The sequence below is a fragment of the Pan troglodytes genome, chromosome 22 (assembly GCF_028858775.2).
Source record: "Pan troglodytes isolate AG18354 chromosome 22, NHGRI_mPanTro3-v2.0_pri, whole genome shotgun sequence".
NCBI classification, from domain to species: Eukaryota; Metazoa; Chordata; class Mammalia; order Primates; family Hominidae; genus Pan; species Pan troglodytes.
Genome location: NC_072420.2, coordinates 46781537 through 46809144, shown reverse-complemented (window position 1 = coordinate 46809144; position 27608 = coordinate 46781537). Strand labels below are relative to the sequence as shown.

General features: G+C 53.6%; 1 protein-coding gene across 2 annotated transcripts in view; it reads right to left on the bottom strand.

Annotated features, from left to right (window-relative positions):
• COL6A2 (collagen type VI alpha 2 chain) overlaps positions 1-27608 on the bottom strand; it is a 35456-nt gene that overhangs the window by 6236 nt on the left and 1612 nt on the right. For both annotated transcript variants that reach the window (XM_016938669.4, XM_024352369.3), the window contains exons 2-27: positions 15406-15547; positions 14236-14834; positions 13989-14009; positions 12744-12809; positions 10910-10963; positions 10782-10826; positions 10432-10458; positions 10158-10184; positions 10021-10065; positions 9384-9437; positions 8914-8976; positions 8165-8227; positions 7722-7811; positions 6991-7053; positions 5770-5832; positions 5185-5247; positions 4651-4713; positions 4109-4159; positions 3736-3771; positions 3329-3391; positions 1931-1993; positions 1646-1681; positions 1255-1300; positions 968-1120; positions 347-799; positions 43-81 (exon numbers count right to left, since the gene is read on the bottom strand). In XM_016938669.4, coding sequence (XP_016794158.2) covers positions 43-81; positions 347-799; positions 968-1120; positions 1255-1300; positions 1646-1681; positions 1931-1993; positions 3329-3391; positions 3736-3771; positions 4109-4159; positions 4651-4713; positions 5185-5247; positions 5770-5832; positions 6991-7053; positions 7722-7811; positions 8165-8227; positions 8914-8976; positions 9384-9437; positions 10021-10065; positions 10158-10184; positions 10432-10458; positions 10782-10826; positions 10910-10963; positions 12744-12809; positions 13989-14009; positions 14236-14834; positions 15406-15520 — 2461 coding nt within the window. In that variant the 5' untranslated portion in view covers positions 15521-15547. The remainder of the gene's footprint in view (positions 1-42; positions 82-346; positions 800-967; positions 1121-1254; positions 1301-1645; positions 1682-1930; positions 1994-3328; positions 3392-3735; positions 3772-4108; positions 4160-4650; positions 4714-5184; positions 5248-5769; positions 5833-6990; positions 7054-7721; positions 7812-8164; positions 8228-8913; positions 8977-9383; positions 9438-10020; positions 10066-10157; positions 10185-10431; positions 10459-10781; positions 10827-10909; positions 10964-12743; positions 12810-13988; positions 14010-14235; positions 14835-15405; positions 15548-27608) is intronic.

Here is a 27608-nt window from a genome sequence, read left to right as displayed (position 1 = left end):
CTTTGCTAGTCTAGGGTGGTGGCTCAGGGTGCCCTGCATTACCTGTTTGGCAGGGAAGGTCTGGGCACACGATCTGAGGGTCTGGAAGAGAGGAGAGAGGCCGGGCCAGGCCAGGGTCAGTCCCTAGCGAACCCTCAGTGACCGTTCACTGATCTGCCTAGACAGGCTCAGGGTGCAGCTGGCCTCCGCCCTGCAGCCCCGAGAGAGCCCGACCCCTTCCCACCCACAGCCCAACATCCTGGGCTGCACATTCGTCCCTCAGGTGAGGGGTGTCCCTGGGGCTCACGCTAGACAGCGGCTGGGGCCTGCTGCTCCTTGGCCGACTGCCCCGCGCCCACACGCTCACCCGGGCAGAGAACATCCTCCATGTCATCGATGAACTTCTCGGCGACCAGGTCGGAGAACAGCGTCATGTTGCGCACCTGCTGGGGCTTGTCACAGGCGATGGAGTAGAGGTTTTCGCTCTCGTGCTTCTCGTGGAACATGTCCCCGATGCCGATGGCCGTCACTGTGACATCGCGGTCGCACAGCGCCCGCAGGTTGAGGTCATCGTCCCGAGGGTCGTGGCGCCCGTCCGTGATGACCACCGCAAACACGCGTGTCTTCTGGCGCCGGCTTTCCTTGATGAGGCGGTCATAGGCAAACTTGAGGGCCGAGGGTGTCCAGGTGCCGCCCGCAATCCACTCGAGGTTCTTGACAGCCTCCTTGAAGCTCGACAGGGAGTCGATACGTTCGTCGTCCAGCTGGATGGCCTCAAAGGTGCCCTCGTGGCTGTACTGCACCACGCCCACACGCGTCCCTGCAAGCCGCACGCGTGAGGGCGTCGCCAGAGGCCTCGGGGTCTGGGGCATCCCCAGCCATGCAGAGGCCCTCGTTGGAGGGACGCGTCTGGACTTCTCCCATCTCATCGCCTCCCACGCCCCGCCCGGCCCCCGTGCAATGCTGCACCCGCCCCTGCCCCACTGACCTGTCTCGGACTTGGGGTCCTTAGCGATGGCACCCAGCCTGTTGACCACGTTGATGACGAAGTTCTTCTCCAGCGTGAAGTTGGTGTACCCAATGCTCTCGGAGCTGTCGATGACGAAGACCACGTCCAGGGCGCCACAGCGCTTCTCACAGTCTGGGGGGGTACCGGGGAGACCTCAGACCCTAGGGTCACGTGCACATGCGGGACCCAGCGATGACCCAGCCCTGCCGCACTCCCGCCCTCCACCCGGTGCATGGGCCCCGACCCTGCCGTGGGCAGTGCCTCACCGCAGCACCCGCAGGTCTCCCTCACGTAGGTCATGACGTCACACTCCTGCAATGCACACGGCAGGCAGGGCAGTCCCCCCGGGGCCCCAGAAGAGTTTCCACAGCAAGGTCCTGGCCTGGGGGTCCCGGGACATTCCAGCCCACGTGTGGAGGCAGCCATGCGGGGAGGCTGGCGGGTCCTGCCCCTACCAACCTGGCTGCCACCCTTCTCCCCCCACCAACCTTGCCCTGTGACCTTCCCCAACCAAGCTTGCTCTCTGACCTTGCCCTCTGATCTCCTCCACTGATCTTGCTCTCTGACCTTGCCAGCTGACCTTCCCCCACCCCTGCTGCTCTTGGTGTCTAGTTTTGGCAGGAGAAGGACACTGGTTCTGCCCCATGTGACACCTACCGTGAGGCCGGGGTCTCCAGGGGGGCCGGGCTCACCCTGGGGAAGGAAGGATGAGGCTGAGACTCTGGGGCCAAGGCTGGGTGGCTGAGTCTCTCCCAGGCCACTGCCCACTGATACGTGGGTCCACCATGAGGCTGAGACTCTGGGGCCAAGGCTGGGTGGCTGAGTCTCTCCCAGGCCACGGCCCACTGATACGTGGGTCCACCGTGGGCAGAACCATGAGGCTTGGGTGTGCGTTGGCCTGGCAGGTCGGGGGGAGGGCATGGGGACTGGCCAGCCACCTACCTCGGGTCCTGGGACTCCTCTTGGCCCCCGAGGGCCTGGCTCACCAGGGGGACCAGGATCCGCCTGAGAAGGAACAAGGACAGGTGGGCTTCAGTGGCCACAGGGACAGTCCCTGCACACAGCAGGGCCCCCCGTGCTGTCCCCAACCACGGGTCCTCCCTTGGGGGGGGGGGTGGTTAACAGGTGCAAGGAGTAAGACAAGGCCGTGCCTCCTCCTTCCTTATGCTGGCACCAGAGCTGGAAAGGCCGCGAGTGGCCACCGTCAGAGCCTGGCCCACCAGAGGGGTAGGGGCCTGGCAGAGCTGGGTGTCCCAGAAATGGCAGCCAAAACAGCTCATTCCAATCCATGGGTATTCCACCCCATTATCATGTACCCACCAACTCCACGCCCACCCATCCACCCAATCACCCATCCATCATCCATCCACCCAGCCACCCACTAACCCATCCATTCATCCACCCATCCTGTCCACCCACCCATCTATCCATCCACCCACCCACTCACCTGTCCGTCCATCCTCTACCCACCCACCCATTCATCCATCCGTTCACTCATCCATCCACCCACTGTCCGTCTGTCCATCCACTCATTCACCTAATCATCCATTCATCCACCTACCCACTCATCCCCCCACTCACTCACATACCCATCTATCCACTCATCACCTACCCAACCACCAACCAACCATCCATCCACCTACCCATTTATCCATCTGCCAACCCACTAACTCATTCATCCATCCTCTATGCACCCACCCACCCATCCCCCCACTCATCGATTCAGCCATCCATCCTCTAACCACACACTCGCCCACCCACCCAACCATCCATCTACTCACCCATACATCTACTCATTCACCCATGTATCCACTTATCCATCCACCCACCCATCCATCCATCTTCTATCCACCCACTTACCCATACATCTACTCATTCACCCACCTATCCACCCACCCACCCATCCTCTATTCACCCACTCTTCCATCCATCACCCATCCTCCCATCCGTCCATTTGCCCATCCATCCATCCCTTGTTTTGTGCTCAGTTCCAGACCAACCTGCAGCCCTGGTTAAACCCTTGGCCAGGCTAGGGATTTGGAGGCACAGAGCACCTTCTGGGGGATAACTGTGGGGAGGACGCTGGGGTGGGGATGCTGTGTGTGGGACATGGGGGAGGGGACCCTGGGGGGGATGCTGTTGGGGGGACGCTGGAAGGGAGGCTGGGTGGAGGGAGGGGGCCCCTGAGCCAGCCGTTCCCTTTAGGAAGGTGGGGGTGGTGCTCATGGCTGGGGCCAAGCTGCCTGGCGTTCTCCTGTACTCATAGATGCACACGCTTAGCCTCAGGGCCCCTCCCTGCCTCTGCCCAGCTGCTGTGGGCTTCGGGACGGCGACACTCACAGGCTCTCCTTTCTCTCCTTTCCTCCCAGGTTCTCCTTTCAAGCCAAAGTCGCCTCGGCCTCCCTGTGACAGGGAACACATGTTAGCCTGGGACAGAGGAGCTGTCTCTACCAGGGACACCAGTGAGATTTTTATGTGGAAAAATCGATCTGGCATTTTGGGGTCCTTTAAACGGGAGCATCTATGTGGTTTTTTTGGCAAAGCCTGAACTTTGGTTGCAAAGGGACCAGCCAGTGGCTGACAGCTCCCCCAGAGCTCAGCATAGGTGACATGGCTGGGCCTTGGGGAGCCAGGACCATCCCAAGACAGGGGTGGTCCTGTCAGTGACGGTGGGCATTGTGTTCCCAGCAATTGGGCGTGCAGACCCCCACCCTGGGTGGGCACAGGTGGCCAGGACCCACACATACCTCGGGGCCGCGTGGGCCGGGCTCGCCTTTTTCTCCCTGTGAAGCAAACAGAAGCCAGGGTGACTCAGCCTCAGATCCCAGTGCTCCTTCCTCCCTCTGGGCAGCTTTCTGCAGCCCCGTTTCCCTCCCTTGCTCATTCACACTCTGGGTGAGGCCACTGTGCTGCGTTCTGAGCTGTGCTCTTTTCCTGATGCTGGGCTGGACCTGTCCTTCACTGAGTCACCCGAAGCCTTCTCACCACTCTGTCCCGCAGGAGGGACCTCACACTTTCTTCTGCACAGAGGAGGCCTTGAGGGAACTACTAGGAATCTTCAGGGCCCTTGGGACAATGTCCACCCACTCCTGGGAGCTGCCATCCCAGGCTGTGACTCACGGGTGCTCCTCGGGGTCCTGGGTAGCTGAATCCAGGCCTGCCGGGGTCTCCCTGGAGGAGGACGTTGAGTCAGTCAGCATGGTCATAGGATGGGGTGGGGCTGGGGGGGCTGTGCTCAACAGGGCGCAAGGTGCACACTGGGGTGGAAGTGGGCTAGGGGTGCCGTCGAGTTCTGGCTGTGAGCAGAGGCCTGGCGGGGCCAACCTCGCCCTGTCCACCTCCAGTGGGGGCTGGACGTGCCTAGAGACCCAGAAGCCTGCCCACACGCCGGGAGGACCCTGCTCAGGCCACGTAGCTGCCCTCAGGCCCTGCCTCAGGAAGGATGTGCCACCCACACCCAAGGGTCACTGCTGAAGAAGAGAGCCAGGGGGGCTTCCTGGACCCCGGAGGCATCCCCTCACTCCAGAGCTGAGAACAGGAGGCACAGGCCCGTCCTGAGGCATGTCTGCCGGCAACAGGGTCCCCCAGGCCGGCCCCCTGTCCTGCTCCTCAGGCAGCTGCCCTGAACCCCTAATACATCCTGCTGGGGGAGGGGCACGTACCTTGGGGCCTGGCTGTCCTGAGTCTCCACGGGGTCCTGCATCACCGGGGTCTCCCCGAGATCCCTGAGGGCAGGAGAGAAATTCAGAAGTCAGCACAGGCAGGGACTGGCCATGCCCAGGGGTCACCCGACATGCCCCGTCCAGCCCTGACCACCAGGCCACATGGCCGCAGCTCCTCCTGCTGCCTGTGGGGGCCGTGGACCTCTGTCTTGAGGGTCCCAGCTCCTCCTTTCCCTGTGGCCCATCCAGGCCCTCAGGCCCACTGCCTTGCCCCTGACTCCACAACCTGGGTCCTTCAGGGCAGGATGGGGGGCTGGGGCTGGGGCTGAGGGTGGGTATGAGGTACTCGGTCTAGGGGAGCAGGTCCTGGCTTCTGAGGCCAGGCTCTGCTGCCTGGGTTTGCTATGGGGACAGTGGCTAGCTCTAGGCTGTCTCCACATGGATAGGGAGACCCACCCGTGGGGTCACAGGGCACCGGGGTCCCACCTCTAGCCGTGGGGTCAGAGGTCACAGGCCTCCCGCACCGACACTGACCTGCTTTCCGGGCTCCCCAAGAGCTCCCTGGGGGCCTCTGGGTCCAGGCAAGCCTCGGTCTCCCTGGAAGAAAGGGGAGGAATTTGGGGTTCTCTTGACTGACAGCAGCACTCTGGAGTCCCCAGTATCAATCCTGTGGACACTGCAGGGGTAAGACGGGTCTGGCCCCGGCCCCTATGACCCTCCCCAGAGGCTGTGGCTCCACTTGACCTTCAGCCCTGAGCACACTGAGTGGAGGAGACTGGGTTCTGGGTGTAGCCCCTGCCTAAGCACCCCTACCTTGGGTTGCAGCCCTCACCTGGGTCCCCTACTTTGGGGTGCAGCCCCTGCCTGGGCCCTGTTTACCTTGGGGTACAGGTTCCCCTTACTTTGAAGTGCAGCCCTTGCCTTGGTCCCTTACCTTGGGGTGCAGCCACCCTTGGCCCCCCTTACCTTGGGGTGCAGCCCTCACCTGGGTCCCCCTTACCTTGGAGTGCAGCACCCACCCGGGTCCCCTACCTTGGGGTGCAGTCCTGGCCACCCTACCTTGGGGTGCAGCCCCCCTGCACCCCCTACCTTGGGGTGCGGCCCACCCTGCTCCCCTACCTTGGCTCCTTTGTTGCCAACCTCTCCAGCCAGGCCGCGGGGCCCCTCAGGGCCAGGGTCCCCCTGTGGGAAGGGAAGGGAGGCCCCATGGGTCTCAGCTGAGGCCTCCGGCCTGGGTCCCACGTGAGAGGCGGGTGTGGCCGGGGGTTGGGGAAGGGGGCCTGGGAGGAAGACCCCCGTCTGTCCAGGGGGACCTGCAACAGTCGCCTGTTTCACCCATCGCTCCTTCCCGGTGCCTGTAGCTGCCGCTCTGAGCACGGGGTCTCTCGGTCCCCCTGAGGCCACCCACACGTGGGTAGGACCTCGTCCACTTCCCGGGAGGAAGTCCCTTCACCTGATGTCGAGGGGAGCTGGTGGCCGGGGTTTTACCACACAGCCCTTCAGCATCACCCCTGAGGTCACGTGGGTGAGCAGTGCCTCAGTTAGGGACTGGGGTGAGTGGTGCCTCAGTGGGCCGGGGGTGTGAGTGGTGCCTCAGTGGGCCGGGGGTGTGAGCGGTGCCTCAGTGGGGGCCGGGGGTGTGAGTGGTGCCTCAGTTAGGGACCGGGGTGAGTGGTGCCTCAGTGGGCTGGGGGTGTGAGCGGTGCCTCAGTGGGCCGGGGGTGTGAGCGGTGCCTCAGTGGGGGCCGGGGGTGTGAGCGGTGCCTCAGTGGGGGCCGGGGGTGTGAGCGGTGCCTCAGTGGGCCGGGGGTGTGAGCGGTGCCTCAGTGGGGGCCGGGGGTGTGAGCGGTGCCTCAGTGGGGGCCGGGGGTGTGAGCGGTGCCTCAGTGGGGGCCGGGGGTGTGAGTGGTGCCTCAGTGGGGGCCGGGGCTGTGAGTGGTGCCTCAGTGGGGGCCGGGGGTGAGCAGGGCCTCAGTGGGTTTGGGGGTGTGAGCAGTGCCTCAGTGGGCCGGGGGTGTGAATGGTGCCTCAGTGGGGGCTGGGGGGTGAGCGGTACCTCAGTGGGGGCCGGGGGGTGTGAGTGGTGCCTCAGTGGGCCGGGGGTGAATGGTGCCTGCACAGCTGTGCGGGGTGTGCCTGGGTGGGTGGTGGAGCTTCCTCAGCAGAGAATGGGGTGTGGGGATCTCAGGGCTGCGTTCCCAGACTCTGCAGAGAGTGAACTCTGGAGAGTGAGGCCCTGGGGTTCTGTTGTTCTCTGGGAGGAATGGGGTTGGGGCCCTCGTCAGCAGGGCCCATGGGCACCACAGTGAGACCCCGGGCTGCCTCCACACGAGGACTCACCTTCTCCCCCTTGGGGCCATCGCTGCCTGGGCTGCCCTTGGTGCCGGGGTCTCCCCTGCGCCCCTGCAGAGAACAGGCGTGTGGGTGAGGGAGGGGGCTGAGTCCAAGCCCAGAGCCTGTGGAGGGTGGGGGCTGTGCCGGGGCCGATGCTCCTTCTCTACAGGAGGGCTCTGGCTTTGGGACCTGGGACCTCGATCCCCGGGCTCCTTCCCAACAGCCTCAGCCTGCGCCGGTGGCTCTGCTGCCAGCCCTCGTCCCTCTGCTGCGTCGGTCCCGCCCATGCCGAGGATTTAGGAATGATCTGGGGAGGCTCCAGGTGGAGTTGGATGTCTGGTGAGTGGCGTTTTAGGTGATGGGCTGGGGCCCGGTGGGGACCTGGTGCCGTCCAGTCACTGCGGTCACTGCCAGGCAGGCCCCATGCTCAGACAGAGTCCCCTTGGAGTGGTCAGCACTGGGACGGGCCCTGCTCAGCCCTCACAGGATGCCCTGGGCAGCTGGTGCTGGGTTTAGGGAACACCATGGAGGACCTGCCTGGGCTTTCCCTCTAAGTCCAGCTCTGGGGGGTCCCGTGGGGTGGTCCGGGTCCACTTCTTGGGAGGATGGGGGCCTGGCTGTGCCTTGCCAGCAGGGGATCCTGCCTACAGCCCAGGTGCCCTTCCCCCATGGTCCTCCTCAAGCTGCAAGGAGGATGCCCAGAGTGGGGCCCTGAGGCAGGGGCGGGAGGGACTCACTGGCTCGCCTTTGGGTCCGCGGGGCCCAGGCCCACCCTTGGCTCCTTTCACACCAGGACTTCCTGGGGCTCCATTGTTGCCTTGATACCCCTGAGGAAGGAGAGGACAGCACAGTCACCCAGAGGCAGGGGCCCTGAGGCATGGTCACGCCTGTGCGGTGTGTGGTGTGGAACCCCTACTGTCTTCCAGCGGAATCCGCTTGCCAGGCACGTGGGGGCCCTGCAGGGTCCCCTGGAACTTGTTCAGCCTCGTGAGGAGGGCACAGGTCAGAGGGGCTGGTGGCTCAGGGCACATGGCCTGTTCTTCCTGTCCCTCCCCGTGTCCCCAGAGCCCAATGGGGCACCATGGTGACAGCAGAGACGGTGGCCAGCGTGACTGTTCATCTGGGCCGTGGGCGTGAGTGTGGCCAGCTCAGCTGCAGGCGAAGAGGCAGAGGGGCTCACCTTGTTTCCCTTGGCCCCGATTTCTCCCGGGGGCCCTCTGCGTCCTGGGCGGCCAGGGTCCCCCTGGAAGGGTTTGCAGAATCAGCCTCACGTCTTTTGGCAGGGGAAGGGGGGTGCAGGATGCCCACTGGGGGGGGCAGGACCCACGGTCGGGCTTGGGACTGCACCTCCCTGATGTCCACGGGGCACCTGGGATGCCAGATGCTGGCTGGGGGCTGCTGGAACCTCAGTGCCAGCTGAGGGCAGAGTGTGTGTCACGGGCAGGACGCCCGTGCATCTGCACAGAGGACTCAGCCAGACTTGGCTCGGGCTGAGGGAGGGTGGACAGAAAGTGGGAAGCCCTAAGTCCAAGCTCCCAGAAAAAAGCCCTTGGGGATCCTGGGGCCGCCAGGGACGGGGCGACACTGCAGGCGGCCCAGGAGGGCAGAGCCCCTGTGGCACCAACGTTCCCATGGGGAGCTCCAGGAGGTGTGGGTGGGGCTCCCTGGGGCTCCACCTGGGAGGAGGTGGGTTTGTTGCTGAGGCCTCGGTGAGCAGCGGTGGGGCCGCCCAAGCCCTGGTTAGAAGCTGATGAAGCAACGGGCAGGGCACCCTCCACCACATCCCATGGCCATTGGCTCCTCACTGACCAGTGTTTCCGGAAAGGCCCTCTCTGTTCAGCTTCTCAGCTGGGGCTGCCTCCAGGAGGCCCCTGGAAGCTGGTGACCCCGCCTGCCCCGGCCGGCCTGTACCTTGACAAGGCCACTTACCTTGCCGCCTTGGTCTCCTCGCTCCCCTGGACTCCCTGCTTCCCCGGGGTAACCGTCGGGGCCCTGAGAGAGGAGTGAGAGGTGGAGCTCGGCACACGGCGGGTGGGGTTCTCCCCATGAGCCAGGGCCCAAGTGCTCCATTGTCCCAGCCCGGGAGGCACCTCCCACCCTCGCTGTGAGGCCCCAGGCTCAGTGACCGAGAGGCCAGGCCTGGATCTGCTGCTCAGGGAAATGGAGCTGTCCAGTGACACCGAAGTTTGCGATGCATCAGGTCTCCAGGCCACGGGGATCCGCCAGGAGCTCCCAGGGGGAATTCCTCACATGACTCCGACCCGGCAGAATGCTGGGCTGGGGCTGCTGGGCTGCCGGGAGAACCCACGCTCCCACTGTAGCAGCAACTACCCTCCCACCCGGTCAGGCACCCACACCCCCTGGGCCGAGGCTGAAGGAGGGGTGCAAACGGCCCTTACCCGGTTTCCAGGGTCTCCCTTGCAGCCAGGAGGTCCGATGCGCCCCAGCTTGCCCTGAAGGAGAAGGGGGCAGGAGGAGTCTCAGGGCGGGGTTCTGGGGTCCATGTGTGCCAACGACCAAGACACGGCCCACCCGGTTCTGCCCCGCAGGGCTGCAGCGCTCTCCTCCTGGCACACGGGTGCCCACATGAGGCCACGGCTGCTGTGGAGCCGTCTCCGGGGAGGCAGAGTGGCCGTTGTGCAGGAACAGGCCATCCCTGGCTGCCTCCCAGAGGCCCTGAGGGCAGAGCTCCCTGGGCACAGAGGATGTTCCCACGGGGAGCCATGGAAGGAATGGGTGGGGCTGTCCTGTGGTTTGACCTGGGAGGGGGTAGGCTTGTTGCTGGCCTCTGTGTGCAGCTGTGGAGCTGCCCCAAGCCGGGATGTGCAGCCCTGAATTAGATGCAGGCTGGTGAAGCCCTGGGTGGGGCAGTGGGATGTGGCAGGAGCTGAAGTTCGTGTGTGTGTGTGTGTGTGTGTGTGTGTATGCGTGTGTACACACGTGTAAGCTGACAGATCAGGCTGGATCTGGGGGCTCTGCAGAGGCTGGGATGCCTCTGTGAGACCAGTCCAGCTGCGAGCCCGAGGCTCCCTCTACCTTCTGTCCATCGGTCCCGTTCTTGCCAGCCAGGCCAGGGGCCCCCTGAAGAGAGAAGGAAGAGGGGACTCCATTAGCCCCAGTCCTTCTGCCCTGAGCAGCAGAAAGGAGGGGCTCTGCCTACCCAGCCAGCCTACCTTGCGACCGTCGGCTCCAAATTCACCCTGTGTAGGAGGAAAGCCGGCGCAGTGAGCTCGGTGCCTCAAAGCATCATGGGCACTGCTGCCTCTGGGGGGCAAAGCCCTTGGGCCAAACTCAAGGCCACAGGACCCCCCAGGAGCCCCCAAAGCCACCACTGAGAAAAGACCAGGCCGGTGCCCCAGGAGCAGTGACAGGCTGCAGCAGACGCCAAGAGGTGGGTCTGGGCCGACGCTGGCGCAGGTCTGAGGTCTGTCAGGGCAAGAGCCTCACCTTCTCTCCTTTGAAGCCGGGAACGCCCTGGGGGCAGGAGGAGAGAGGGGCATTAGTGAGGAGCTCTGCAGAGACACAGGCAGGGAAGGGCCAGCCCTGCAGGCTGAGGGGAGTGCTCAGTGGGCCGCTGGCATCTAGTGTTCTCGACAAACAGTCTGCGGAGGAGGCTGAGCCCTGGGTCGGGCTGGAGGCTGGGTTTTGGGACGGCCATCAAGTTATCGAGGTGCTTCTGTTCCTTGGTAACTGGGGGTAGGGTCGTAGAGGCTGAGGCTGAGGCTGGGCTGGGGGAAGCCTGCCTGGCAGTGCTGGGGCCTCAGGGTGGAGCCAAGCCCCTGGCCGAGGTCACTCACCTTGGGTCCTGGGAATCCAATGGGGCCTTCGATGCCCGGGTCTCCCTGTGAAGGACAAAGCAGCAGTGTGAGCCCAGCCCTGGGGCGCTGGGCTGCAGGCGGGGCGGGCGTGGGGCAAGGACACTCACCTGTCTTCCCTTCTGGCCAGGCTCTCCCGGCTCACCCATGTTGCCCTTGGCACCCTAAAAGCAGACAACAGAGAAAAGAGTAAATCGAGGCAGGGTAGGGTGGGTGGTAGGCAGCTAGGGACCCTGCCACAGCTCCTCTGAGAGGTGACACAGCAGAGGTTACTGATTCCCCTGCCCAAGTGGAGAAGTCTTGGTGTCAGCTGTTCCCCAAGGGGCCAGCCTCTGTCAGACAAGGGTTTGCTTTGACCCATTTCTCCCAGCTCTGAGGGAAGCTTCCCACAAAGCCACCTGCAAAATGGAGCCAGAAGAGTCCCCTGGGGTGGGGGTGCCTGGCCCGTGGGGGTCCCTTCTGCACCCAGTAGCTGTGACTGTGGCCAACACTGGGCTCTGATTCTCCAGTGATGCCTGGGTCACCGTCACTACAAAGATTAAGTCCTTTATCTAAGTAACTTTAGACAGATCAGGACTTCAGAACACCACATAAAGGTTACACTCTCTTGGAATTAAAATTTTAACCTATGATACAGAACTTTATTAAATAAATTCATCTATTTATTGATATGCTCCCAACTTAAGTGCAAAGAGGAGCAGAGGAAAGGGGAAGAATTAAGAGGTCAAAAGGAAGAAAAGGGAGGAAACTCAGGGCAGGGGATGAGGTGGGCAGAGGCTTCTGGAACATCACAGCTGTGCCCTGTCCTGGGCTCCGCTTGGCACCTTGCCACCCCTCAAACTCTAGCCACAGTGACCCCTGTGGCAGCTTCCAGTGGCCCCCCAACAGAACGGGTCACTGCACTGCTGTGTGCAGCCAAGGCTGCCCCAAGTGGCAAATTCATTCCCAGCTGTGGTAGGGTAGGCATTGCCACCAGGACTGGAGAAGCCAGGGAGGGAGATGGCAGGATTTGACCTGCAGCCTCGAGATGTCTCATCCTGGAGAAGGTACATCCAGATACCTACTGGTCTAGACAGCTGTTATCCAAATTTAGAAAAACACGAAGCTACGTAGCAGTAACATCCTCTATGATGGTCAATTCCTTATTTCATCTCCTTAGAAGCTACTTTCTCCTGCTATGCTTTTCTTTATAATTTTTGACAGATGTGAATTGTTGGAGTTTCACATACTCTGTTAGTGAGTTTTGGAAGGACTTTATTTTATGCACCTCTGTTAGGAAAATGCAGGGGACATTCAAACCAGGCTCCCTAAAACTGCTTATTTAGTAAGCCACAAAAGAGGTTCCTTCATATTAATGAGGAATCATATTATTAACTGTAGTGCATCTCACATTTTATTTACTTACTTGAATATGCTTGCTTACCAAAGTATTTTAATGGCATATCTTAATAATTTTTTACAAGCTTCTGCTTTTCTCAATATACTATTTAAAAGGAATTAGACATATAGAATTTTAGTTTCCCCAGGGACAGAAGTGTTGAGACAATTTGAGGTACAGCTGGCCTTAAACGTGGATTTCTTTTTTTTTTTTTTGAGACGGAGTCTTACTTTGTTGCCCAGGCTGGAGTGCAGTGGCGTGATCTCGGCTCACTGCAACCTCCGCTTCCCAGGTTCAAGTGATTCTCCTGCCTCAGCCTCCCGAGTAGCTGGGACTACAGGCGCATGCCACTACGCCCGGCTAATGTTTGTATTTTTAGTAGAGACAGGGTTTCACCATGTTAGCCAGGATGGTCTTGATCTCCTGACGTTGTGATCCACCCGCATCGGCCTCCCAAAGTGCTGGGATTACAGGTATGAGCCACCACGCCCGGCCAAATGTGGATTTCAAAACAAATCAGGGGCTTCCTGGTAGCGCAGACCCTGCGGGCAATCTGGGCATCTTACCTTCTGTCCACGGTAGCCCTTGGGGCCAGAGGGCCCAGGGATTTCCAGGCAGCTCACCTTGTAGCACTGAAATGAGGAAGCAGAGACAGAAGGTTGCATGGGTGGGACATTCCTCAGGTGGCAGGGCAGGGTCTCAGAACGTGTAGCCCACGACTCTCAGCAGGGGCCAAGGAGATGCTGAAATGCTCTGAGAATCTGGGTGGGGGTGAGGGAGCAGACATGGGGTGCTGTGAGGCTCTGCCCCCATCAGGGACAAGCCAAAGAGTTTGGCTCTTGGTCAGGTGTTCTAGGCAAGTTTTAAAAAACCAAGCCTGGCTTAAGCCATGACAGAAAATAGAAGGGAAGAAAGGCCGGGTGCAGCTCACGCCTGGAATCCCAACATTTTGGTAGGCCGAGGCGGGGAGGACTGCTTGAGGCCAGGAGTTAGAGACCAGGCTGGGCAACATAGTGAGATCCCGTCTCTACAAAAAAAAATACGAAAGCGATCCTCCCACCTCAGCCTCCCAAGTAGCTGGAACTACATGCGCACACCAGGTATGGTGGCAGGTGCCTGTAGTCCCAGCTACTTGGGAGGCTGAGGTGGGAGGATGGCTTGAGCCTCAGAGTTCAAGGCTGCAGTGAGCCGTGATCGTACCACTGCACTCCAGCCTAGGTGACAGAGAAAGACCCTGTCTCTAAAAAAACAAATATAAAAGAATAAATTTTACAAAAGGATGGAAGAGCAAGGGGCACTGGTGAGGGAGGCACCATTTGTACACAGCAATGAAACCACTGTTAGTGAGCAGTGATTCTGAGGCAGGGCACGTTTTTGCAGGAAGCCTCACGGGGGAGATCTCAGATGCCTGCTCCCCTTCCTGAGAGCTGGAGCTGGGACACACAGGGAGGTGGGGATGTCATGGACCCCGATGATGTCAGTTCTTTCTCTCCTGACCTGCTGGGCTGGGCTCGGGCCTCGAGTCCAGGGTGGATGGATCCCACCTGCCCGGAGGCCAGACCCTCGACCTCTCCTTGTAACACGTGCTCTGTGGGTGACCCTAACGCTGCCCCTCATGGGATCTAAACAGCCTAGCTTTGGCTGGGAGCCCTTTCTCCAGACTCCAAGGCCTCAGGTCCAACATGGAGCAGGTGACTCCCTCTCCTCTCATCTGTTCCAGCTTGGAGGCGCCACGAGTCGGCAGCCTGGCGCGGTCATCTCTGCTGGGGCAGCTGCCGGCCAGCACTGGCAGGAAGGGAAGTGCCACTCACCTCTCCGTAGGCTTCGTGTTTCTGCAGAAAAGACAGACACGCTGGTTAGCTGTGTGCCTCGAGACCTGGGGCGGCTGCACCTCGAGTCTGGGTGGGGATGGAGGGACACCTGAGTGGCCCAGGCCCTGCCCGGAGCTTCCTCCTTCGGCCTCCGCACTCACGGAGGGGTAAAGTGAGGCCCGGAGTGGGTGGACGGCCCACCGTGGCCACCCCTGGCGCGTGGACGGTGCTCCCGCCCGCGGCTCACCATGACCTTGATGATGCGGTTGATGGTGTCCTGGTCGATCTCGGTGGAGTCGGGCAGCATGGTGGCGTAGTCGTTGCGGTAGAGCTCGTGCGGCGTGCTGGCGATGTCCCGCAGGCCCTGCTCCTTCAGGTTCTGGTTGGGGGCCACGGCGAAGAGCCGGATGCCCTCCTCACGGGCCCGCTCGGCCTGCAGCTTGATGCCCCCGCAGGGGCTGCCAGTGACGTGGCCGTCGGTGATGACCACGGCGAAGTGGACGGTGCCCTTGCTGCGGTCCTGCCGGATCTGCTCCGTCATGTTGGCCAGCGCGCAGTCGGTGAAGGTGCCGCGGCGGAAGGAGCTGATGCCCTGCAGGTTCTTGATGAAGGAGGCCCGGTCGCTGCCCGGTGGGCTGAACACCTCCACCTGGTCAGAGAAGTGCAGGCCGCCGTAGCGCCAGCTCAGCGCCACCTGGTCCAGGTAGAACTCGTTCTGCAGCTGGCTGATGAACTGCGGCACGAACTGCTTCATGTGGAAGAGCAGGATGTCCGTGGGGGACTGCATGGTGACGCTCTCCGAGGTGTCCAGCACGAAGTACACATGGATGGGGCAGTCGGTCTTCTCTGTGGGGCACAGGACCTGTCACGAGCCAGCCTCAGGAGGGACTGGTTAGAGCCCTGTTTCCTGGCCCTGTGCCTGTTTGTGGGTTTGACCTCACTGCCCCCGAATGCCAGAGCCCCCGGCCCCCGACCCCTGGCCCCTGGGTACTGGTCCCAACTGCCCCCCAAATGCCCAGAGCCCCCGGCCCCCGACCCCTGGCACCTGGGTACTGGTCCCAACTGCCCCCCAAATGCCCAGAGCCCCCGGCCCCCGACCCCTGGCACCTGGGTACTGGTCCCAACTGCCCCCCAAATGCCCAGAGCCCCCGGCCCCCAACCCCTGGCACCTGGGTACTGGTCCCAACTGCCCCCCAAATGCCCAGAGCCCCCGGCCCCCGACCCCTGGCACCTGGGTACTGGTCCCAACTGCCCCCCAAATGCCCAGAGCCCCCGGCCCCCGACCCCTGGCACCTGGGTACTGGTCCCAACTGCCCCCCAAATGCCCAGAGCCCCCGGCCCCCGACCCCTGGCACCTGGGTACTGGTCCCAACTGCCCCCCAAATGCCCAGAGCCCCCGGCCCCTGACCCCTGGCACCTGGGCAGTTGTTGTTTCTCTCGGTAGTGTCCGGTGAGATGACCTCCTGCTGCTGGGCCTGGATGGCCCCCAGGATTCCCCAGAGCAGGAGCACGGAGCAGGGGCCCTGGAGCATCTTGGCAGCACCTGTGGCCCTGAAGTCCTGCAACAGGGGGTGGGGGTCGCTCAGACACCCCCAGTGCCTCTCCCCTGGCACCCTCCCCCATGGCAGGCGCACGCACAGCAGGTCAGCGGGATTGGGGGCACTGCCCTCAGTCTTCAAGGAAGTGGGGTCTTCGCCCAGCACACACCGTCACCAGCATCTGGACTGGGGGGCTTGCGCTCTCTTGCCCCACCCTGGGTGGGGTCACAGATGTTTAGTGGGTGCCTCTGGGCTCAGTTTTGGGTGGGATTTGGATGGTTGAGGCCCTTCCATGTCCTCCAGGGCTGGGTGGAGTGGGCAGCTGGGCGCGTCGGCATGGAAGGGAATGGAGCACCACTGTCTGGAGCCCCCCACTGCCTGGGGCTGCCCTGGAAGCAGTGCAGAGGGGAGGGCGGGAGAGAGATCCCAGCTTCCCCAGACCGGCTCCCCTGCAGAGCTAGGCACTCTCTCTCCAGCCTGGCTCTATTCCCTTTAAACAGGACTTTGATAAGGAGGGAGGGAGGACTCTGTCAAGTGTGGGGACACAGCCGTCATTAGCCTGGCTTTCCTTTCTGTTGGGTGCCAGGACCCTGGAGCAAGTGGATCCAGCCGTTGAACGTCCATCCTCCCTGATGCCCTGTGGCTTGGCCTAAGCTCCAGCTCCAGGAGGCCATCAGGACGGGCCTCACTGTGCCCACTGACTCCACAGTGGGGCTGGAGGCCATCAGGATGGGCCTTACTGTGCCCACTGACTCCGCAGAGTGGGGCTGGAGGCCATCAGGATGGGCCTCACTGTGCCCGCTGACTCCGCAGAGTGGGGCTGGAGGCCATCAGGATGGGCCTCACTGTGCCCACTGACTCCGCAGAGTGGGGCTGGAGGCCATCAGGACGGGCCTCACTGTGCCCACTGACTCCGCAGAGTGGGGCTGGAGGCCATCAGGACGGGCCTCACTGTGCCCACTGACTCCGCAGAGTGGGGCTGGAGGCCATCAGGACAGGCCTCACTGTGCCCACTGACTCCGCAGTGGGGCTGGAGGCCATCAGGACGGGCCTCACTGTGCTGCTGGCTCTGCAGAGTGGGGCTGGCAGCAGCCGGGCAGCTGGGCAGAAAGGGCACCGGGCCTGGTTCAGAGCGTGCAGTTCCAGGGGTAATGCAGGGATTGGAGTGCCGCCCTCCCCTCGGTGCAGATGGGAGGAGTGTCCAAGCACCAGGACTAGGGGAGGCGCTGCCAGGAGAGGGCCCTGAAGGGTTGCTGTGATTTTGTGGCGGCTGGAGTGGATGAGATGACCCAGGCCAGACCCCCTCAGCCTGGGGCCCAGGGAGGAATGAAGTCCCTTCCCAAAGGTGCCAGCTCAGGCAGTTTGTGGGTGAGTTTCACAGCTTCAAGGACAAGCACTTCATGCTATTTAACTTGTTTTAGAACATAAAAAGATAAACTTTTTCCCAATTCATTTTTAAATGTGGCATAACCTGTGACCAAAGCTTGATAAAAAAAAAGTCCCTAAAAGTAACTCTACAGATAAATATCACTATAAATATTACTGATGGCAGCGGCAGGCCATCTGGTGTGGCCGCTGCCATCACACTGGCTGCTCAGGGAGGGCCCAAGGAAGAGGCAGACAGGCTGCCATGGGGCCGGGCTGGGTGGCGTGCTGGGTGAAGGGGAGCTCATGGCGGTGTTGCCCCTGTCTGGGATGCTGGCCCAGGTCTGGAGACCCCGCCTCAGGCTGCGAGAGGACATGGCCAGGTACCATGCTCCACGGAGCCAGCAGGAGCCGGGGATAAGTGGGATCCCTGCCCCTTGCAGTTTGGCGAGGTGAGAGTTCCCCAGGTACAACTGCCCAAGTCGTGGCTGTGGATCTGGGCCTTCTGCTCCATGGAGCAGGCAGGAGCCAGCCCCCACTCCTGGTGCAGTTGCAGCTGCCCCAACTGGGGCTGCTGACCCAGGCATCGCTGCACTCTGGGGGAGCCAGGGAAGGCCCCTCTTTCCTTTGTAGGCCTGAAGGTACCTGTTCCTACTGCCCAGCTTCTTCCCGCTCCCACCACCCACTCCAATCTCAGAGCAGAGTTGGGGCTGAGCCCGGGCACTGTCACTGTCTGGCTGGGTGTGTGCATGCTTGTGGCAGTGCTGACATGCCAGCCCCTTTATGACTTGGCCCCCTCCAGACTGTGGGCACTGAGAAGTGCAGGAGGGGAGGCTTGGGGGGGTGCTGAGGGTGGCTGGGCACAGGTGCCCCTTGGTACCAGCAGCCTGGGCACCATAGATGGCTACAGGAGGCAGATGATAGGTTCCTGGGCAGAAGAGGATGGGTCTCCAGTGAAGCCCCACCTTCAGGCTGGGGCAGACCTGAAGCCTGGGGGCCGGGTTGCCCGTCCTACGGACCAGAGGGGAACTCAAGGTGCTTTTTTCTGGGCCCACACATGGCTGCACATGGACCAATCAGCATGCACTTCCCCCCTCTGAGACCTTTAAAAGCCCCAGGCTCAGTCAGAGCAGGGCAGAGCATGGCACGACCAGCTGCAGAGAGGAGCTACTCTCTCTGCTGAGAGCTTCAGGACCTGAAGGGATGTCAGGACGACCAGCTGCAGAGAGGAGCTACCCTCTCCAGGGCTTTCTCTCTGCTGAGAGCTGAACACTAGTTGAGATGCCCTGTTTGCAGAGAGGAGACACGCTCTCGAGGGCCTCCTCTCTGCTAAGAGCTGCAGAGACAATGGGACGACCTGCCTGCAGAGAGGAGCCACCCACTCCAGGGCCTTCTCTCTGCTGAGAGCTGAACATTCGACAAGACAACCTGCCTACAGAGAGGGGCTGCCCCCTGCGGGTCTCCTGTGAGCTCTCCTAACACTCAATAAAGCTTCTCTGTCTTGCACACCCTCCACTTGTCTGTGTACCTCATTCTTCCCGGACACAGGACAAAAACTTGGGCAAAGGCGCCACTGGCCATAGAGGTTTCAGGCCAGAAAAGTGACACTCTAAAAATCCCATAACATTATCACAAAAATTCTAGCCAATATTAAAAACTAAAATCCAATAGCATATTAAGGACCACTATACCAGAACTATAATATGAAGTTAAAGTACAGTGATGCCACAAACACTAGGGAATACATTAATGTAAGTCACATTAACATAAAATGGGAAAAATATGCAATTGCTTCAATAGATCCCTGAAACATCAATTTCTAACTAAGAAACAACAACAGCCAGACAAGGTAAAACCTAGTAAGAAATTTAGGAGTAGAATTAACTCTATAAAGGATATACATTTCAAATCAAGAGCTCACATCATATTTTACACAAAAAGCTAAAATAGTGGTTCTTATCTTTGTGGTCATGGACCCTTTTAAGAGTCTACACAATTTCACCTTACACAAATGCATAGATGCTCATATACAGAAATCATGTCCAGGAATTCGGGGATTCCATTTGTAGATCTAACCCTGGGTTAAAAAATCCTGCATTAGAAGAATGCTTACTACAGTACAAAAAAAATGGGGTGGGGGCAAACAGTGCAGACCTTACGCTACTATTCAGTGTTGTGTTGGAAGCCAATGCAATAAGACAGTAAAAATAAACAAAAGTATAACTGCTGGAAAAGAAGAGACAAAACTGTCCTTATTAAAGATAGGATTGTCTACCCAGAAAATCATCTGAACAAAGTTTTTTTAAAAAAGAGAAAAAAATATATATATATATATATAGACAGAGAGAGAGAAAGAGAGAGAAAGCAGGGGAGATTAGGGAGAGAAAATTTAGTGAGCCACTTAGAAAAATATATCATTGATGAAAAGAGTCAAACTCTGTAAAATATTTTAAGAGATTTATTCTGAGCCAAATATGAGTGGCCATGACCCATGACACAGCCCTTAGGAGGTCCTGAGAACATGTACCCAAGGTGGCTGGGGTGCAGCTCGGTTTTATTCATTTTAGGGAGGCATGAGACATCAATCAAATACATTTAAGAAATACATTGGTTTAATCCAGAAAGGCAGGAAAATTCAAAGTGGGGAGAGATGGCTTCCAGGCTACAGGTAAATTTAAACATTTTCTGGTTGACAATTGGTTGAGTTTGTCTAAAGACCTGGGATCATAGAAAGGAAATGCTCAGGTTAAGATAAAAGACTGTGGAGACCAAGGTTCTTCTGAAGTCTCATAGTGGCTGCCCTTAGAGACAGTCGATGACAAGTGTTTCCTATTCACTTTAAAAGCTGCTGGACTCTCGGTTAATCTCTTCAGAATTGGGAGGGCCTGGAAGAAAAAGAGCTAGCTATGTTAACAGAGATTCCTTCCAGATGCACATTTTCCCCAGTAAAGGACGGCTTTGCAGGGCCATTTCAAAATGTGGCAAAGAAACATGTTTTGGGGTAAAATATTTTTATTTTCTTCTTGGTCGTGTAGTGTCATGCCAGAGTCAGATGGAAAGTAAGTCACGGCATATAGGGTTAGATAAAACCATCTGATGAGAATTTATGGTTTGTAGGGCATGACTCCGCAGACCCCTTAGATAAGAATATAGGCAAGATAAAAAAATCAGAGCTTAGTCCTCAACATACAAAAAGTTATTGATTTTCTTCTATCAGTGACAACCAGTTAGAAAATGTTGCAGAAAAATGCTATTTACACTAGTAAGAAAAACAACATAAACCCAAGGAATTAACTGAATAAAAATGTGCAGGACTTATGAAAAAAGCCCAAAAAAATTTTTGAGAAATATATTGGAAAGACAAACCTTGTTTTTGGATAAGAAATCATCCCACTATCTTAAACTGATTTAAAAATATCAGTTATTCCTAACTGAATCTATAATAGAATGCAATTTTAATTAAAGTTTCCAAGAAAATTTTTTGCATTTTTGTAGATAGGAGTTTGCAAAATGAATCCAAGTTTTACTTGGTAGAAAAAGCAAGAAGAGTTGAGCAAAATAAAAAATAGAGTGATGAGAAAGCTTGTGCTATCAAATGAAACGATAAAATTACAGTTTTGGTTTTGGTGCTGGAACAGGCCAACACTCCACACAACCATGGGCATAACAACACACGAGAACTTAGGCTATGACATGGTGGCCTTTCAGAGTGGTGGAAGCAGGCTGGGATGAGGGCTCACCCTGTGACTAGAAATAAAGGTACTACCTCACATGGTGCTCCCAAATAAACTCCAGGAAAAGGAAGTATCTGAGTGCAAAACAGAAACCAAAAAGTCTTTGAAGAAAACAGAATGTATAAAATGTCAATGAAAAATCTATAATAATTGTGTACCAGATACTGTCCTATATCCCTTCATTCAACATTCACAATTGGACTTATGGCCTTGGACATAGGTACTATTACCATCCCCACTCCAACAGATGAGGAAACCAAGGCCCAGTGAGGTAACTTGCCCAGGGCACTCAGCTAATAGCTGAGGTCTGAAGCCTGGCAGTGTGGGCTCAAGTCTGCCCTCTTGATACTGAGCTCCCACATATGACCATCATTACAACAAAAGCAATATGAGCAGACTGGAAGCAGACTGTTGAGAGCCAGCAACAATCTTCCCAGTGTAAGATATAAATATTTTGATGGACTGTTATTAGGTGCATAAATATTTATAATTATTATATCTTGCTGTATTGAGCCTTTTATTAATATATGATGTCCTTCTTTCCCTCTTGTAAACTTTTTTGATTTAAAGCCTATCTTGTCTGGTATTAGTATAGCCACTCTTGCTCTCTTTTGGTTACTATTTGTGTGGCATGTCATTGCCCATCCTTTCACTGTCAATCTATTTATGTTTCTGGATCTAAAGTGCATCTCTTGTAGAGAGCATATAGTTGGATTTGGCTTTCTAAATCCATTCTGCCAATCTCTGTCTTTTAACAGAGAGAGTTTGGAGAGTTTAATCCATTTACATCTAAAGTAATTACTGATAAAGAGGGACTTCTTTCATTTTGTATTTTTTTCTGTATACCTTATGGATTTTTTTGTCCTTAATTTCCAGTATTACTGTCTTGTGTTTAATTAATTTTTTTGATGGTGAAACATTTAAATCCCTTCCTCATTCCCTTTTGTATTTATTCTTTAGTTATTTTCTTTGTTGTTACCATGGGGATTGCATTTTAACATCCTAAAATTATAACAGTCTACACTGAATTTATACCAGTTTAGCTTCAATGGCATAAACAAAACTCTGCTCCCTGAATGGCTCTGTCCCCAACCCTTTTAGCTATTGATGTCACATAATTACACCTTTATATATTATGTGTCCAAAAGCATAATGTTATTTTTAAATCATTAGTCTCTTAAATTATATAGAAAACAAAAAGCAGCATTACACACCATTGTTACAGCAATATTAGCTTTTATAATTGTCTATATATTTACCTTTACTGAGATATTTATTTATTTATTTATTTATTTATTTATTTTGAGATAAGGTCTTGCTCTGTTGCCCAGGCTGGAGTGCAGTGGTGTGGTGACAGCTCACTGTAGCTTCAACCTCCCAGGCCCAAATGATTCTCCCACCTCAGCCTCCCCAGTAGTTGGGACCACAGGTGTGCACCACCATGCTTGGTCGATTTTTAAAAATATTTTTATTTTATAGAGATAGGGTCTCCCTATATTGCTCAGGCTGGTCTTGAACTCCTGGGCTCAAGTTATCCTCCTGCCTCGGCCTCCCAAAGTGATGGGGTTACAAGCATGAGCCACTATGCCTGGCTGAGATCTTTATTTCTTCACTTGAATTACTGTCTATCACCCTTTATTTCAACCCGCAGGACTCCCTTTGGCGTTTCCTATAGGGCAGGTCTAGTGGTAAGGAACATTCTCAGCTTTTGTTGATCTAAGAATGTGTTAATTTCTCCCTTACTTTTAAAGGACAGTTTTGCTGGATGTGGGCTTCTTGGTAGACAGTTTTTATTCTTTTAGCACTTTGGATATATTGGCCCACTGCCTTGTGGCCTTCAAAGTTTCTGATCAGAAATCTGCTAATAGTTTTATTGAGGATTCCTTACATGTGATGAATCATTCTTTCTTGCTGTTTTCAAAATCTTTGTCTTTGGGTTTTGACAATTTGATTAGAATGTTTCAGTGTGGGTCTCTTTGAGTTCATCCTGCTTGGAGCTTTTTGGGCTTCTTGGATGGTTATATTCATGTCATTCATCATATTTTAGAAGCTTTCAGCCATTATTTCTTCAAATAGTCTCTCTGCTCCCTTTGCTCTCTCTTCTTCTGGGGCTTCTACAATGTTTATGTTGGTTTGCTTGATGGTATCCCACAGACCCCTTAGGCTCTGATCACCTTTCTTCAATCTTTTTATTTCTGCTCCTCAGACTCAATAATTTCCATTGCTGTATCTTCAAGTTCCCTGATTCTTTATTCTGCCTGCTGAAATCTGCCTTTGCATTTCTCTAGTGAATTTTAAATTTCAGTTATTGTACTTTTCAGCTCCAGAATTTCCTTTTGGTTTCTTTTTAAAATTTCTAGCTTTTTATTGATATTTTCATTTGTTCCTATATTTTCTTTCACTTTCTCCACATTTTCCCTTAGTTATTTGAGTATCTTTAAGATAGTTCTTTCAAAGCCTTTGTCTAGTAGATCTACCACCAAGTCTTTTTCAGTGACAGTTTCTGTTGGTTTTTTTCCTTTGAAATAGGAAAGTTTCTTTGTATGCCTTGTGAAATCAAAATCTCTTTCTTCCCCAGAGTTTGCTGGTTTTTCTTGTTTTTATAATTTTGATGCTGTCTCTGTGCTAAGGATCAGCATAAAGTATAAACTTAAGGTCTTCTTAGGTCTTTTCTAAGCCCGTGATTTCCCCTGAGCATGTGCAATGACTTTTTTATTTTCTCCACATATATGGTTGCTTTTGAATGTGCTAGTCTTCAATGTCTACCTCTCAAAAGAGGAAAAAGAGAAAAATGAACGGAGAAAAGGGTGCCAGCCCTTTAAATCTCCTGGAAGTCACTTCAACCAGAGGGAGAAGGGCTTGCAATGACGGGGTTAGTTGCAACAACAAAGTCTGTGTCAATAGATTTTGAAAGATCTACATCATACAAGATATCTTTTCAGACCACAAAGGAGTAAAGTTAAAAATCAGCAACAAGGACATTTAAAAAATCACGAAATTAAACAACACCCTGTTAAATAACCAAGGATCAGAGAAGAAATCACAAGGGAAATTATAAAATACTTAGAGATGAGTGAAAATGAAAACACAAATTTAAAAACTTGTTCGACAGTGAAAGCAGTGCTAAGGGGGAAACTGATGGCTATACATGCTTATATTAAAAAAGACAGGTCTCAAATAGGAACTTAACCTTACAATGTAAGGAACTAGAAAAAGAACAAGCTAGCAGAAATAAGGAAAAAATAAAGATCAGAGCAAAGATAAACAAAATGGAGAATAGACAGATAATAGAGAAAATCAATGACAACAAAAGTTGGTTCTTTGAAAAGATAACAGAATTGACCAGCCTTAAGCTAGATTCTAGACTAAGAAAAAGAAACTCAAATTACTAAAATTGTAAGTGAAAGTGGCAACATTGCTACTAATTCTACAGAAATGAAAAAGATTATAAGAGTGTACTATAAGCAACTATATGTCAACAATTTGAATAACACAGATGGAATGGAAAAATTTCCAGACAGACAAAACCTATCAAGACAAAATCAAATCATGAAGAAATAGAAAATCTGAATAGACATAACTAGTAAGGAGATTGAATCAATACTCAAAAATCTCCTGACAAACAATCTCTGGACCTGATGGCTGCACTGGTGAATTCTACCAAACACATAAAGAACGAACACCAAACCCTCCCAAAATTTTCAAAAAACTTGAAGAGAAGGGAACACTATTTAACTCATTCTTACGAGGCCAGCATTACTCTGATACCAATACCAGACAAAGATATTGCAAGAGAAGAAAACTACAATCCAGTCTTCCTTATGAACATTGATGCAAAAATCCTAAACAAAATACTATTAATAGTAAACTAAATTTGGTATAATTTGATGCAATTAAATGGAATTTAATGAATTGACCAAGTAGGATTTATTTCTGGAGTGCAAGGATAGTTCAACATACAAAAAAAAAAAAATCAATCAATGTAATACACATTAACAGAATGAAGGAGGAAAAAAAACTCACACATGATCATTGCAGTTGATGCAGAGAAACCATATGACAAAATTCAATACCCTTTCATGATAAAAACACTCAACAAATTAGGAATAGAAGGAAACTACCTTAACATAATAAAAGCCATATTATATGAAAAAGCCACAGTGAACATCATACTCAGTGGTGAAAGACTGAAAGCTTTTCCTCTAAGGTCAGAAATAAAGGAAGGATGCCTGCTTTCACTGCTTCTATTTAACACTGTACTGGAAGTTCTGGCCAGAGCAATTGGGCAAGAAAAAGAAATTAAAGGCATTCAAATTGGAAAGAAATAAGTAAATTATCTCTGATCACTGATGATATGATCTTGTATGTAGAAAACCCTAAAAATTTCACAAAAACTGTTACAACTAATAAACAAATTCAGCAAAATAGCAGAATACATAGTAAACACATAAAAATCAGTTGTATTTCTATTCACTAACAATGAACAATCCAAAGGAAATTAAGAAAACAATTCTATTTACTATAGTATCAAAAATAATAAAATTCTTAAAAATTGACTTAGGAGGTGAAAGACCTGTACAATGAAAACTACAAAACATTTCTGAAAGAAATTGAAGAGGACATTTAAAGAAAGACATTCATGTTCATAGATTGGAAAACTTACTATATTAAGATGTCAATACCACCCAAATTGATCTAGAGGTTTAATGTAATCCCTATAAAAATCCCAGTGATTGTTTTTTTTTCAGAAATAGTGAATAAATCCTAAAATTTAGATGGAATCTCAAGGGACCTCGAATAGCCAGAAAAAAAAAAAATCGTGAAAGAAAAGAACAAAGCTGGGGGACTCACATGTCCTAATTTCAAAACTTAGTACAAAGCTGCAGTCATCAACAGTGTGGCACTGGCATAAAGACAGACATACAGACCAACAGAATAAAACAGAGAGTCCAGAAAGAAACCCTTGCATATATGACTTTCAATCAAGCTGTCAAGACCATTCGATAAAGACAGTCTTTTCAACAAACGGTGCAGAGACAACTAGATATCCACATGCAAAAGAATGAAGTTAGACCCTTACCTAATACCATATACAAAAATTAACTCAAAATGGATCCATGTCCCCAGATCTTTACGTTTTAAGACCTAAAACTTTAAAACCCTTAGAAGAAAACATAAGGTAACACCTTCATGACATGGGACTGAGCAATGATTTCTTGGGTATGACAATAAGAAAAAATAGATAAATCAGATTACACCAAAATTTAAAAACATTTTTTGCATCTATCTAGTGAAAGGACATCATCAACAGAGTAAAAAGAACCCAGAGAATGAGAGAAAATATCTGTAAACTGTGTATCTAATAAGGGATTAATATCCAGAATATACAGAGAACTCCTAAAATTCAACAACAAAAAACAATCAACCTGATTCAAAAATAGGTCAAGGACTTAAACAGATATTTCTCCCAAGAGATATATAAATGGCCAACAAGCACATGAAAAGATGCTCAACGTCACTAATCATGAGGGAAATGCAAGTCAAAACCACAATGAGATACCACCTCACACCCATTAGGATGGTTAACATTTAAAAAAAAAACCAAGCGAACCCAGAAAATGACACCTGTTGGTGCAGATGTGGAGAAACTGGACCCTTGTGCACTGTTGGCAGGAAAGCAAAATGGTGCAGCCACTGTGGGAAACAGTGAGGCAATTAATTCCTCAAAAAAATGAAAAAATCAAATGATCCACAATTCCACTTCTGGGAACATACTCAAAAGAAGTGAAAGTGGGATCTCCAAGAGGTATCTGTGTGGTGTGTTCATGGCCACATCATTCACAGTAGCTCAAACGTGGAAGCAACACAAGTGTCCAGCAACAGACGAATGGGTAAACAAAATGCAGGGCATGCATGCAGTGGAATACTGCTCAGCCTTACAAAGGAAGGGAATGCTGACATACGTTACAGTATGGATCAATCTGGAGGACATTAAGCCACGTGAAATAAGCCAGTCACAAAAGGAGACATTTCATACGATTTCACTCATATGAGTCACCTAAATGGCCAAATTCCTGGAAACATAAAGTAGGATGGTGGCTGCCAGGGGATGAGGGAAGGGGTGATGCGAGTTGGTGCTCCACGGGCTTCAGTTTGACAAGAGGAAAAGAGTTCCGGAGATGGACCTTGGTGATGGCTACAGAACACTATGAATGTACTTACTGTCGCTGAACTAGCTGCACACTTAAAAATGGTTAAGACAGTACATTTTATATTGTATACCACAATAAAAAATTCGGGAAAATAAAGCTTTTTCAAATCAATAAAAAAAGAACCCCCCCCCCCCAAACACCCCAAACAAACAAACAAGCACATCCATGGCCTGGGCAATATAGTGAGACCCCGTCTCTTAAAAGAAAATTAGCTGGGCACAGTGGTGCATGCCTGTAGTCCCCGCTACTCAGAGGCTGAGGTGGAGGCTCGCTTGAGCCAGGGATGTGCAGATTGCAGTGAGCGGTGATAGCACCACCACACTCCAGCCTGGGTGACAGAGCGAGACCCTGTCTCAAAAAACACAAACAAAAAACCAAAAAAACCCAAAAAGCGAACATCCATTAGGAACACGGGGACATCACAACCAGGCAATGCACATCACTACACACGGTCAGTCATCAAACAGCCCAAATAGCCTTGTACTGCACAAAAACCAAAGACATGCAGAACAAACCCCCAACAAGGCATCATTCCTTATCTATGAAATGAGCAAAAAAAAAAAAAAAAGACAGTGCTCCTATCCATTGTGGAGACAGGTTCGCCGCCACTTCTGGGATGGGCACCTGACGTTTCTGACCTCTGAACCCAGACGCCGCCCTTCTAAGAGCAGGCGCCCTGTGAGCTGGGATTCCCACCACCCCTGCCCATTACAGCCTCCACTGCAGGCCAGGAAGGGCCGCTGGGCGGGGCTGGGTGTTTGGATCCTGGGC